The following is a 13909-nucleotide window of genomic DNA, read 5'->3' as shown; positions in this document are numbered from 1 at the left end:
AAAAATAAAAATAAAAAGCGTGAAGCACTCTTAAGTATATCGAAAGTATACACAAGGATACCAAGCAAAAAAAAAAAAAAAAAAGAATGAAAAACAAAAGAAAACCCAAAATTCACAAAGCAACCCAAAACAAACACGGAACCCAAAACCCATGAAGAACCCCACACCCTCTTGCCTTTACCACGGCTGGACCCCTCATAACCCTACAAGTTCTTAAAATCCATCTTTCCTTTCAACTTATAAGACAAACCGTCTAAGAAGAATGGGGATCGTGGGGAATCCAAAGACAAATCTGCCAAAACCTGAAAAATAGTAGGGTAGTATATAGCATATATCACTCTTCGGAGAAGCCTATTAAGTCACATCTTCTCTATAAAGTCACATGATATATGTGTCCTACTTTTTTTTTTTTCTTTTGTCTTCTTAGCTAGTGGTTAAGCTGGCTTATCCATGTGATTGAATCTAAGATGATCTTTAATCTCCACTGTCAATTAACAGTAGAAAGTAGAAACAATCAAAAGAAGGGATAGGGATATATATATATATATCCGGATCCATATGGGACACCTTTACGCAAGGGCAAAATTACCCTTGGGCTTGGGGGACTCCAGCCCCCAAGGCAAGGGATGGTCCCAAAAAAATAATAATAATTAAATATCTTTAAAAATTAACTTTTGCCCCTTCAAAACTTTTAAAAAAAAATTTGGCCCACTCAAACTAAATATTCTAGTTCCGCTCCTGCTTTTACTTACAACGTGTTTCGGGTAAAATCACATAGGCTTGTTTGACTAGCTAGCTGCATGTTGCATTTCTTAATCATTGAAGCTTTCTTGCTGTCCATTGCGAACATGATTTTTTTTATAATTTCTGTTGTGATAGCTGTTAAATCACGATTTATGTCAAAAAGCAAACTATAAAATAAATAAATAAATTTAATTAATTAATTTATATTTTAATACTTTTTCTTAACAAATGACCAAAATAAGCTTCAAACTGAAGTATAGCTAGATCATGGCTTGAGTGAAGGTAAGTAAATTATATTTCTTTCAGCTGGAATGATTTAGTTACTTCTACACATCCATGCATGTTAGATTATTACAGCAAAATATTGTATGAATGTTAAATTATATACTGATTTTTTATTAAATGAGACTGAATTATTTAAATGATTTTAGAAAATTCTAATTATAACATTGACTAGCTTGAATATGGATATGACCATAACGAAAAGGTTAAAGTACGTTCAAAGGGTCAAGCTTTTTCATCCGCATGCATGAAGAGAGAGGAATATCGATGTCTTGCTGATCGATGCTTGTCCGAGTTGTAGTAGTAGTGTTACCAAATTTTTCAAAAAATCTCTCTCCCAAATTTTGTACACGTCGGTTAATGCTAATCCAACTAATTAATTAATTTGGCTAAAAAGGTTGTCTGATTACTAAATATTAATGTTAAAAATTACATTTTTATTTCATAATATTTGTTAATTAAAGTTGATAGTTCCAACTAATTACCGTTTGATTAATCTTTATTTTTTTAAAAAAATAATAATAATTAATAGTAAATTTGGAATATGCCCGTCCCTATTATCTCGCAGAAAGACAAAAAAATGCACTTAAAAAAAATTTTATAATAAAAATACCTTTAAAAATTCAAAAAATACTAAAACAGCAGGTTGTTGTGCGTAGGTTGTCTTCACACAAGACCCACAGTAGGTTCGGTAACCAATGGCAGCCAACAATAGTGCCGTGTGTCTGGGGAAGACCCACGCGCGGCAACTGTCACCACTTCTTTTTCTTTCATTATGATATAAATGTTTACTAGTTTGAAAGAGACATTACAAATTGAGAGTTTATTTGAGGGCATGTCTACTTTGTCCAAAAGAAGTCTAAATATTGGTTTGAATTGTCATGTTAGCAACTTAACATAACATGTCTATTTTTCTACATCTATTTATTATCGGTTGACGCAACGTAACATAAGAAATCGCTTGAAATACATCATGTTAGCTATTATAAAATAAGTGTGGAATCTCTTCTAGCATTAATGCTCGTTACTAAAAATTTTCGCATCCTCCATTAATTGAATATTTCCTATGTTCAAAGAGTTTGCACAAAATTAAGATTATTAGAGTCCCACTATATATCGAATAAAAGAACAAAATTAAAAATTAAAAAAAAATAAATAAATAAAGTATTGTAACAGCCCACATCTTCTGAATATTTCCATTCAAACTTAAAAGTATTATCATTGACTTTTCTAGCCATCTCCATATTTAAGCTCTCAAGGTTAGATAGCTGCCAGCCTGTCACCCATTCACCTGCTGGCCTGGTCACTCTTCCCTTCATAAATAAAGGGTGCATCCCCCGCGTAAGAGCAGCATAAAGTTTGGAATAATCAATCTCTTCATCCAACATTCCAAGCCATTGCCTTCCTTCTTTCCTTTATATATCCTCGATCTCTTTAGCAGAAAGAAAAAAAACACAACAAACTATGTCTTCCTTTTCACTTAAACTGTCAATTATGTTTGCCATATTTTCGTTGTTTTCGAGGTCCAACGCTCAACTGAGCGCCACGTTTTATGATAGCACATGCCCCAACGTGTCAGCCGTTGTACGTGGGGTGATTGAGGAGGCTGCACAAAATGACGTCCGAATTGGCGCCAAACTCATCCGCCTTCATTTCCACGATTGCTTTGTTGACGTGAGTTCATCTCTTTAATTGCACGTTAAAGCTCCCCTGATAGTTTCTTTCATCTTCTTGTTCTTGATTTTTCTTGGCAGCTTACTAACGAATATTTAACTGTATTGGGTACGTGTAGGGTTGTGATGGCTCAGTTTTGCTAGACAACGCTGATGGCATAGATAGCGAGAAAGATGCAGCGCCAAATAACGGCTCATTAGATGGATTTTCGGTGGTTGATGACATCAAAACTGCGGTAGAGAATGTCTGCCCAGGAGTCGTTTCATGCGCAGATATCTTAGCCATTGCTTCTCAGATATCGGTTTCTTTGGTAATTCCACTGCTTCAAAACAATATATAGCATGGACGCGGGTTGCGTTTTTCCTGAATGGTTACAACCATTGACTAACATAGTAATTGTTGCAGGCGGGAGGCCAGACGTGGGAAGTTCAACTGGGAAGAAGAGATAGCAGGACTGCAAACCAAGCAGGAGCTAATAGTAATCTTCCAGGCCCTTCCGAAGGCCTTGCCAATATTACATCCAAATTTAGTAACGTGGGACTTAATACTACTGACGTAGTTGCTTTATCCGGTAAGAATATTATAAACAATATTATTGTTCACACTTATTTATCATTTTTATTTTATATTGATTAATGTGTCGTGTTTTACAGGTGCACATACATTTGGACGGGCACGGTGCGTGTCCTTCAGCGGCCGCCTTTACGACTTCCAAAGTACAGGAAATCCGGATCCTACCATAAATGCGACATACTTGGAAACGCTTCGCCAAACATGTCCTCAAGGCGGGGATGCAAATACGTTAGCCAACCTTGATCAGGCAACGCCGAATGACTTTGATAATAACTACTTCACAAACCTGCAAAACAACAAAGGGCTTCTCCAAAGTGATCAAGAGCTGTTTTCGACAACTGGGGCTGACACAATTGATATTGTAAACCGTTTTGCTAATAATCAGAGTGAATTCTTTGACAGCTTTGGCCAATCAATGATAAAAATGGGAAATATAAGCCCCCTCACAGGAAGCAATGGGGAGATTAGGTCAGATTGCAAAAGGGTCAACTGATCAAGTATAATTTAAAACTAGCTATGAACTTTTTAATTAGGATATTACCAAATGAAATATATATATTTGAATCTGCAAGGAGGTAATGGTCTTTTGTTGGTAGAAGTTTTTGTTTTGTCGTGGTGTTCTATATTGGTAAGTCGAGAGAAGTAGGAACAATATATTGTGTATTTGTTATGATATGTGGGTACAACATACGTATCTTGTTTTTATCTTTTATGATGAAAATAAAGGAAGAATATGCCAAAAGACCCGGTTCAAATTAATTCCCTTGAGAGATGAGATGAATGGCTAAACAAAGCTGTCTGTTCCAAAAAAAAAAACCGATATCATTATACTACAATTATATGGTTTTGTATATGGCCCTTATTTTGTAATGTGAATGTTTGTTTATTGGATTCATAAACAATAGAAAAGAAAATAAGCCGAAGGCCTTGAATTTTCTGTGGAAAGTTTCTCTTTTTAGTCGATCAATATGCTGAGAATATGTTGGAAATAGTAAAGTTAGAAATTCTCATCTTGGAATTTTTTGGAAAATAAAAAATAAAAAGAGAGAGAGAGAAATAATTTTCATTGTTATTATTCTTTTCCAAGAAGATTGCTTGAAAAGGTTTTTATAAAAAATTTCAATCACCATCCACATGACTTGTTATATAAAAATTTCAAAGCAATCAAAGGGTTGCTAGCTCAACTGATAACTAAACATCATACCATTGCCTAAAATTGTTCAAAACTAATAACAAAGCAAGATATAGAATGACATTTGATAATTGTTTTACAAAAAGATGAAAGCCAAACTATCTAAATATATAGTAACATGTTTAGTTAAACAATATTACTATTTCCTCAATCGATTTTCAAGGATTTCCATTTGGTGCTGATGAATATATTCTTTTTGGACTTCAAATAAATCACTTGTATCCATAAGCATAATTTTGTCTTGAAGCTTTTCTTGTTTAAATCGAAGTCTCTCTAGCTCATGCTCATGCAAACTGCAAAGTCTCTTTTGCTCATGAATAGATGTTTCTTCAATAAGTTCCATTTTCCTCTCACTATTTTCACTCATTGGTTTATTCAATAGCTCATTTCCGACCGTGCCTAGTTGTTTTTCCAAATCTACAAAGTAATTGGTGGATCTATTATCTTCCTCTAAATTTATTAGATCTAGAGTAGGAGAAAATGTCGTTGCAAATATTCTTTTTCTCAATTTTTTCTTGCCATTAATCCATAGAGGTTGCCACCTCAACACGATCCAACAATATTGTTCAAACTGAAATGAAGTTTTCTCAAATTCTTGAAACATAAGTTTCGCCTTAATAATCTGCAAAATTAAGAAATAGAAAATAATTAGACCCCTATGATCACTATTGGTGGATTGATGCATTGACACAAATTCAATAAAATTTATACCTTGTCTTGCTCATTCAATCCACTTTCATGCGTTGACTCAATCTGAGCTAAGTATCGACAAAACTTTTTTGTACTCATATGAATTGCTGACCATCGATGCATTAGAGATACCTCAATACGTTCAGAAACGAATGTCTTATTCTCGTGGAAATACTCCCAAATTCTCCACCAATATGTCTTGTGTTCTTGCTCATTTCCCTTCACCGGATCTAATCTAGTATTTAGCCATGCCAATACAAGGAGATTATCTTCTTTTATTGTAAAGTTGCTACGCCGTAATTTCTTAACACTAGACTCTATTTCAACTAAAGACGGAGACATTTGACTTATTAGATTTGGAGATCCCATCAATTCATTATCAAGGCAAGACTCCTCATATAAGAGATTTGTGAAGAAAGCGTCTTCTTGCATTTGGGAATCCATTAACTAAAAAGCAAACAATTAATAGAGTGATTAGGAATCAGAAAGATATCATTTAATTGATTAATATTTTAAAGGCTAAGGTTTAAGAATGTCATGGATGAATTCATTGATAGACGTACATCACGCACAATCAGCTGCTAGCTCCAACTCAAATTTATAAGACAACCGCCTTAGAAGAACGGAGATCGAGGGGAATCCTGACACAAATCTACCAAAACCTAGTGCAGTATATAGCATATATTACCCTTCAGAGAAGCCTATTAAGTCACATCTTCTCTGATAAGTCACACTAGCTTAGAGCTAGTACTACGCGCCGGGGTTTTTTCTATTTTGTAATTTACTCAAAAAGTCGTTAAAAAATTATCAACAACAATTTTTATTTTTTTCTCTTAATTAGCTACAAAAAATGACAAATATTCATAAGATCCTTTTAAACCATAGTTTTATTCAATACATATCTAATAAATTTAAAAATTCATAAATTTTAGTTCTTATAAATTGAAACATATTAAATATTTGTTCCCATATATGTAGTTTAAAACGAAATATAAAGGAAAAAAATTCAAAATAAAAACATAGATTAATCAATTATACAAAATGATTGATTCATCATTATGTTCCAACAATGACACCACTTCTCCTCCACTACACAATCCATTACAATAAACTTTTTGTCTTTCAGGAGTTGAACTTTCTCCTCATAAACAATTTTTTTGAGAAATTTTTCTATTACACTGACAAAAATAAAGAAGTGTTCTAATATATATGAGAATATTGATATTTGATTACAGTTATGTTTACTAATTTTGTAAACAAAAGAATGTTGGTTGTTTAATTTTTCTTTTAAAAAGGAAAGAGATAAAAAAAACACTGGCAGAAATATTGATATAATCTAATTATACATCGTACAAAAAATAATGATAGGAAACTTTTTCACTATCATTTCCCTTAATTCAACGTGAAATTTACAAAAGAAAACTAATCAATTTGAATAAATAATATATAAATTAGTATAAAATTTAAGGGAAAAAAATGGAAGAACATAACTACTTTTTTTTTTTTTTACAACCATCCTTCACATCTATAAAGTAAACGAAACTAATTTTAAGACATATAGGAAAACAAAGACGAAAAAAATCTACACAATGAACATTGACATAATCTAAAAAAGCATCATACACCGTACCAAAAATAATGATAGGAAACTCTTTCACTATCATTTCCTAATTCAATGTGAAATTTACAAAAGAAAAATATTCAATTTGAATAAATAATATATAAATTAGTAGAAAATTTAAGTGATAACAATGGAAGAACATAAATACATTAAATAAATAAAAAAAAAACTAAAAATAAAATTTAAATAATTGTCTTTTTCTACTGTATACGTTTCCCGATTCCAGTGAAACCTTAAAAACCAATGTCGTCCATTAATTAAGCATGTAAATAGATAAAAAAAATTAAATTACTCAATGAACAACATGTACAAACTAAAAAATTATCAACCAAAAATAACGATAAGAAACTCTCTCTCACTATTATTTCTTGAATTCAATATAAAATTTACCAAAGAAAAGTAATCATTTGAATAAAAAATAATATATAAATTAGAAAGAAAAAAAATAAGGGACAAAAAAAAAAATTGAAGAACATAAGCACCGGAAATAAAGATAAAAAAGGAAAAAAAAAATTGAAAATACTAATATAATTGAAAATAACTATTCTAGATATAAAAAATAAAAATAAAAAAATAAAAAATAAAACTGTAATATAATTTTTCATTGAGAAACAACGATTAGAAAATTGAAAATAATTGTTCTAGAAAAAAATATATATAAATAAAAATAAAAAATAAAAACTGTAGTCTAATTTTTCATTGAAAAACAGAAATGCAAAACTCTCTCTCTCTCTCTCTCTCTCTCTCTCTCATCTTTTTTTGAATTGATTGTAAAATTTACAAAGGAACATTGAGATATAAATAGAAAGTAAGAGAAGAAGAAAAAAATTAGAAAAAAATACAAGCGACAAAAACAAAAATGGAAGAACATAAGCACCGAAAAAAAAATGAAAATACTAATATAATTGAAAATAACTATTCTACTCTTCATTGAGAATAATATAATTTTTTATTGAGAAACAACGATTGGAAAATTGAAAAGAACTGTTCTTGCAAAAAAATAAAATAAAGAAAAGAAATCATTGAGAAACAAAGATTAAAAACTCTCTCTACCTCTCTCTTGTCTTTTTCCTGATTTGAGTGTGAGATTGATAGAGGAACATTAAGATATAAATAGAAAGCAAGATAAGAGAAAAGAAATATAAACAGAGAAAAAAAAAGAGAATTTGGAAACCTTTTATTTTCTTCATTAAGACAATTAAATATATTACAAATAAAACTCATACATTTTAATTGTCTCACATTGAGATATGTGAGACATGGTGTGGGAGATGAGATATGTCCGTCGAGATGGGAACAAGGTGGCTCATGCCTTAGCTAGGACAGCAATTAAGGACAATGTAAACATGGTGTGGTTGTATAATCCACCGGAATGTATTAGTGAATTTTTGCAAGCAGACATCTCTGCTTTGCAAGCTATGCAATAAATATACAGCGTACGCCTTTTGCTAAAAAAAAAAAAAAAGTCATGCACTCTCCGGCCAGTGTAGTAATATATATATTTCAGAAATAATGTACTTATTAATTTCCCAATAATTAAGCATATTAATTATAGCAAGCTCTTGTGTTGTGGGGCATCAAAGTCCAAAGATGAGGGTAAGAAATTGCTTATTACCAAAAGGAAAAAGTAGGAGTACAAGACAAACTTGAGGCCTTCGCTATCCTAATTAATTAGGTGAAATCGAATGGCTTATATGGAGAGACTCGATGGGTAATGGATCGTAGAGATAAGGCGCAATCCTTAAAGCATGGCTCTCTTGTAATCTTGTGGTATTGTGGACCTAAATGGATCCAATGGAGGATTCCTCTATCTGTGGACTGTGGTCGCTTTTGAATTACCACTAGACTTTAATTTATTTTATGGGCTTCCCCAAGAAAGTGACATGATCATTTCTTTTTTTCTTTTTTTAAGTATAACAAGCAACGGAAGAAACCACACTTAAGAGGAAAGGGGGAGGGGGAAGAATAGGTGGAATGCAACCAAAAATTTTTTTGGTTGTAGTTCAATGCATGTGACCACATTAATTGTGGTCACATTTTATCTTGTAGGCTTCTCAAGAAGAGGAGGCTGATATGGTTGCAAAGGTGTTCGAAATGGTGGAGGAGATTCTCCAATCTTAAGTAATATTGAGATATAAACATAAAGCAAGAGAAGATAAAAAGAAAATTAAATAAAGAGAGTGAAATAGAAAATTTGAAAACCTTTTGTTTTCTTCATTAAAACAATTCAATGCATTACAAATAAACAATCAAAAAATCGGTTCAAACATAAATTATGGGAGAGAGAGAGAGAGAGAGAGAGAGAGAGATTTAAGACATTTAAGTGGAGATAGAGGGAGAGAGAGAGAGACCTATGGATTTATGGGAGAGAGAGTTAAGACAAAAAAAAAAAAAAAAGTTATGGACACGTGTCACAATTCTATGCTCTCTCTGAGCCAAAACTCAGCTTATATATATATAATATATCTCATATATATATATGTCTCCTACTTTTTTTTTTTCTTTTGTCTTCCTAGTGGTTAAGCTGGATTATCCATGTGATTGAGTCTAAGATGATCTTTAATCTCCACTGTCAATTAACAGTAGAAAGTAGAAACTATCAAAAGAAGGGATAGGGATATATCCGGATTGATATGGGACACTTTTACGCAAGGGCGAAACTACCTCTAGGCTTGGGGAGACTTCAGCCCCCAAGGCAAGGGGTGGTCCAAAAAAATAATAATAATAATAATAATTAAATATCATTAAAAATCCTTCCAAGAAGTTTTTTAAAATATTTGGCTCACTCAAACTAAATATTTTAGTTCCGCGCCTGCTTTCACGTATGACGTGTTTCGGGTATAATCATATAGGCTTGTTTGACTAGCTGCATGTTGCATTTCTTAATCATTGAATCTTTCTTGCTGTCCATTTTGAACATGATTTTTTTTATAATTTCTGTTGTGATAGCTATTAAATCACGATTTATGTAAAAAACCTAACTAAAAAAAAAATTTATTAATTTATTTATTTATATTTTAATACTTTTTCTTACTAAATGACGAAAATAATTTATATTTATGGTTGACCGTTCTAGCCAGCCGCATAATTTAGCTCTCATGGTTAGATATAGCTGCCACCCATTCACCTGCTGGCCTGGTGGTCACTCTTCCCTATATAAATAAAGGGTGCATCCCCCGCGTAAGAGCAGCATAAAGTGTGGAATAATCAATCTCTTCATCCAACATTCCAATCCATAGCTTTCCTTCTTTCCTTTATATATCATCTCTTTAGCAGAAGGAAAAAAACACAACAACTATGTCTTCCTTTTCACTTAAACTGTCAATTATGTTTGCCATATTTTCGTTGTTTTCGAGGTCCAACGCTCAACTGAGTGCCACATTTTATGATAGCACATGCCCCAACGTGTTAGCCGTTGTAGGTGGGGTGATTGAGCAGGCTGCACAAAATGACGTCCGAATTGGCGCCAAACTCATCCGCCTTCATTTCCACGATTGCTTTGTTGACGTGAGTTCATCTCTTTAATTGCACGTTAAAGCTCCCCTGATAGTTTCTTTCATCTTCTTTTTCTTGATTTTTCTTGGCAGCTTACTAACGAATATTTAACTGTATTGGGTACGTGAAGGGCTGTGATGGCTCAGTTTTGCTAGACAACGCTGATGGCATAGATAGCGAGAAAGATGCAACTCCAAATAGCGGCTCATTAGACGGATTTCCGGTGGTTGATGACATCAAAACTGCGGTAGAGAATGTCTGCCCAGGAGTTGTTTCATGCGCAGATATCTTAGCCATTGCTTCTCAGATATCGGTTTCTTTGGTAATTCCACTGCTTCAAAAAGATATATAGCGTGGACGCGGCTTGCGTTTTTCCTGAATCATTACAACCAGTGACTAACATAGTAATTGTTGCAGGCAGGAGGCCAGACGTGGGAAGTTCAACTGGGAAGAAGAGATAGCAGGACTGCAAACCGAGCAGGTGCTAATAGTAATCTTCCAAGCCCTTCGGAAGGCCTCGCCAATATTACATCCAAATTTAGTAACATGGGACTTGATACTACTGACGTAGTTGCTTTATCGGGTAAGAATATTATAAGCAATGTTATTGTTCACACTTATTTATCATTTTTATTTTATATTGACTAACGTGCCGTGTTTTATAGGTGCACATACATTTGGACGGGCACGATGCGTGTCCTTCAGCGGCCGCCTTTATGACTTCCAAAGCACAGGAAACCCGGATCCTACCACAGACGCAACGTACTTGGAAACGCTTCGCCAAACATGTCCTCAAGGCGGGGATGCAAATACATTAGCTGACCTTGATCAGGCAACGGCGAATGACTTTGATAATAACTACTTCACAAACCTGCAAAACAACAAAGGGCTTCTCCAAAGTGATCAAGAGTTGTTTTCAACAACTGGGGCTGACACAATTGATATTGTAAACCGTTTTGCTAATTGTCAAAGTGAATTCTTTGACAGCTTTGGCCAATCAATGATAAAAATGGGAAATATAAGCCCTCTCACAGGAAGCAATGGGGAGATTAGGTCAGATTGCAAAAGGGTCAACTGATCAAGTATAATTTGAAACTAGCTATGAACTTTTTAATTAGGATATTACCAAATGATATATATATATATATATGAATCCGCAAGGAGGTAATGGTCTTTTGTTGGTAGAAGTTTTTGTTTTGTCGTGGTGTTCTATATTGGTAAGTCGAGAGAAGTAGATACAATTGTGTATTTGTTATGATATGTGGGTACAACATATGTATCTTGTTTTTATCTTTTCTGATGAAAATAAAGGAAAAATGTGCCAAAAGACCCGGTTCAAATTAATTCCCTTGAGAGATGAGATGAATGGCTAAACAAAGCTGTCTGTTCCAAAAAAAATAAAAAATATGTTGGAAATAGTAAAGTTAGAAATTCTCATCTTGGAATTTTTTGGAAAATAAAAAATAAAAAGAGAGAGAGAGAGAGAGAGAGAGAGAGAGAGAATTCATTTTCATTGTTATTATTCTTTTCCAAGCAGATTGCTAGAAAAGGTTTTTATACAAAATTTCAATCACCAACTACATGACTTGTTATATAAAAATTTCAAAGCAATCAAAGGGTTGCTAGCGCAACTGATAACTAAACATCATACCATTGCTTAAAATTGTTCAAAACTAATAACAAAGCAAGAAATAGAATGACATTTGATAATTGTTTTACAAAAAGATGAAAGCCAAACTATCTAAATATATAGTAACATGTTTAGTTAAACAATATTACTATTTCCTCAATCGATTTTCAAGGATTTCCATTTGGCGCTGATGAATATATTCTTTTTGGACGTCAGATAAACCACTTGTATCCATAAGCATAATTTTGTCCTCTTCTCTCACTTGTTCCACTTGAAGCTTTTCTTGTTTAAATCGAAGTCTCTCTAGCTCATGCTCATGCAAACTACAAAGTCTTTTTTGCTCTTGAATAGATGTTTCTTCAATAAGTTCCATTTTCCTCTCACTATTTTCACACATTGGTTTATTCAATAGCTCATTTCCGACCTTGCCTAGTGGTATCTCCAAATCTACAAAGTGATTCGTGGAGCTATTATCTTCCTCTAAAGTTATCAGATCTAGAGTATGAGAAAATGTCATTGCAAATATTCTTTTTCATGATTTTTTCTTGCCATTAATCCATAGAGGTTGGCACCTCAACACGATCCAACAATGTTCAAACTGAAATAAAGTTTTCTCAAATTCTTGAAACATAAGTTTCGCCTTAATAATCTGCAAAATTAAGAAATAGAAAATAATTAGACACCTATCACCATTGGTGGATTGATGCATTGACACAAATTCAATAAAATGTATACCTTGACTTGCTCATTCAATCCACTTTCATGCGTTAGCTCAGAAACTTTTTTGTACTTGTACGAATTGCTGACCATCGATGCGTTAGAGATACCTCAGTACATTCAGAAACGAATGTCTTATTCTCTTGGAAATACTCCCAAATTCTCCACCAATATGTCTTGTGTTCCTGCTCATTTCCTTTCACCGGATCTAAACTAGTATTTAGCCACGCTAATACAAGGAGATTATCTTCTTTTATTGTGAAGTTGCTACGCCATGATTTCTTAGCACTAGACTCTATTTCAACTTGAGACGGAGACATTTGACTTATTAGATTTGGAGATCCCATCAATTCATTATCAAGGCAACACTCCTCATATAAGAGATTTGTGAAGAAAGAGTCTTCTTGCATTTGGGAATCCATTAACTAAAATGCAAACAATAGAGTAATTAGGAATGAGAAAGATTATAACTTGTTGAAAACCATTACTATTATATGATAAATTCCAACATAATTGTGATAATTACTAGTGGGGGCACCACAAGGACGAGCAAATGAGTTCGACAAGATTGTACAATAAATAGTTGAAAATCCAACATTTCCATCAATCGTAGGTTCAATGCCAATACACAGTTGTAGCAGGAGTGATTTCATCTTATTTTTTGCACATTTTCTTTCCTTGGTAACCAAACTAGGAAAAAGAAAAATGGAAAAAATAAACAATGGGGCAAAATTAAAACATTGTAAATTTCTGTTATTATTATTTGTTATTGTATTATACGAATCAAAGCGTGGAAATGCAAAATTCCAGTGAACAAGAAAACTCACTTAGAGATCGTCTAGCAAGAACATTTCAAAATATCTTCCAAGATCAACAGGAAGTTCAATTCCTTTCGATTAGAGTTCTTTAGCTTAGTTCTAGAAACCTCTAAACTCTAATGGCAACATTCAGAACAACAGAAGACCAGCTAAAGAACTCTTATTTCAACATGACAACAACTGCACCATAGAGATTTTCTATCATTAATTCTCAACCTATGAAAAAAAAAAAACAAAATCTTAAAACAAACCCCAATTCTATTTAGCATCAGCTGCAACTACCCAACCCTGCAAACATCATCTTCCACAATTTTGCACAAAGAAGCTGGAAAGTAACTCCGTAAAAAGTACTTAGAACACATTACAGCAAGACTTACTCATGGCTATCACAACAAAAGGAACCAAAACCCATTAACTCTTTAACCAATAACCAGTGCACAAGTATAAGTTCACTCAATATAGCATAAGATTCA

General features: G+C 33.1%; 2 protein-coding genes and 1 long non-coding RNA gene across 3 annotated transcripts; 2 read left to right on the top strand and 1 right to left on the bottom strand.

Annotated features, from left to right (window-relative positions):
- The first annotated feature begins 2374 nt into the window (after positions 1 to 2374).
- Positions 2375 to 3839, top strand: LOC132162899 (peroxidase 15-like). The gene is made up of 4 exons (XM_059573116.1): positions 2375 to 2700; positions 2819 to 3010; positions 3106 to 3271; positions 3354 to 3839. The coding sequence occupies exons 1-4, from the start codon at positions 2491 to 2493 to the stop codon at positions 3764 to 3766; spliced, it is 981 nt and encodes a 326-aa protein (XP_059429099.1). The 5' UTR covers positions 2375 to 2490; the 3' UTR covers positions 3767 to 3839.
- A 6231-nt stretch (positions 3840 to 10070) lies between these two features.
- On the top strand, positions 10071 to 11384 carry LOC132162900 (peroxidase 15-like). The gene is made up of 4 exons (XM_059573117.1): positions 10071 to 10283; positions 10402 to 10593; positions 10689 to 10854; positions 10937 to 11384. Exons 1-4 carry the CDS (start codon positions 10074 to 10076, stop codon positions 11347 to 11349), a joined length of 981 nt encoding a protein of 326 aa, XP_059429100.1. The 5' UTR covers positions 10071 to 10073; the 3' UTR covers positions 11350 to 11384.
- Positions 11385 to 12489: 1105 nt separating this feature from the next.
- On the bottom strand, positions 12490 to 13137 carry LOC132162901 (uncharacterized). Its single transcript, XR_009438271.1, has 2 exons — positions 12637 to 13137; positions 12490 to 12550 (listed from the first exon to the last, which is right to left on the bottom strand). It is a non-coding gene; the product is annotated as an uncharacterized LOC132162901 (long non-coding RNA).
- Between the last annotated feature and the right edge of the window lie 772 nt (positions 13138 to 13909).

This window comes from Corylus avellana, chromosome ca10 (genome assembly GCF_901000735.1).
Source record: "Corylus avellana chromosome ca10, CavTom2PMs-1.0".
Classification (NCBI taxonomy): Eukaryota; Viridiplantae; Streptophyta; class Magnoliopsida; order Fagales; family Betulaceae; genus Corylus; species Corylus avellana.
This window is presented reverse-complemented; position numbering and strand designations above follow the sequence as displayed.

Coding starts and splice junctions, on each gene's coding strand:
- LOC132162900 (XM_059573117.1), top strand. CDS start 10,074: ATGTCTTCCTTTTCACTTAAACTGTCAATTATGTTTGCCATATTTTCG. Junction 10,594..10,688: donor CTCAGATATCGGTTTCTTTG/GTAATTCCACTG, acceptor TAATTGTTGCAG/GCAGGAGGCCAGACGTGGGA. Junction 10,855..10,936: donor TGACGTAGTTGCTTTATCGG/GTAAGAATATTA, acceptor CGTGTTTTATAG/GTGCACATACATTTGGACGG.
- LOC132162899 (XM_059573116.1), top strand. CDS start 2,491: ATGTCTTCCTTTTCACTTAAACTGTCAATTATGTTTGCCATATTTTCG. Junction 2,701..2,818: donor TCCACGATTGCTTTGTTGAC/GTGAGTTCATCT, acceptor GGGTACGTGTAG/GGTTGTGATGGCTCAGTTTT. Junction 3,011..3,105: donor CTCAGATATCGGTTTCTTTG/GTAATTCCACTG, acceptor TAATTGTTGCAG/GCGGGAGGCCAGACGTGGGA.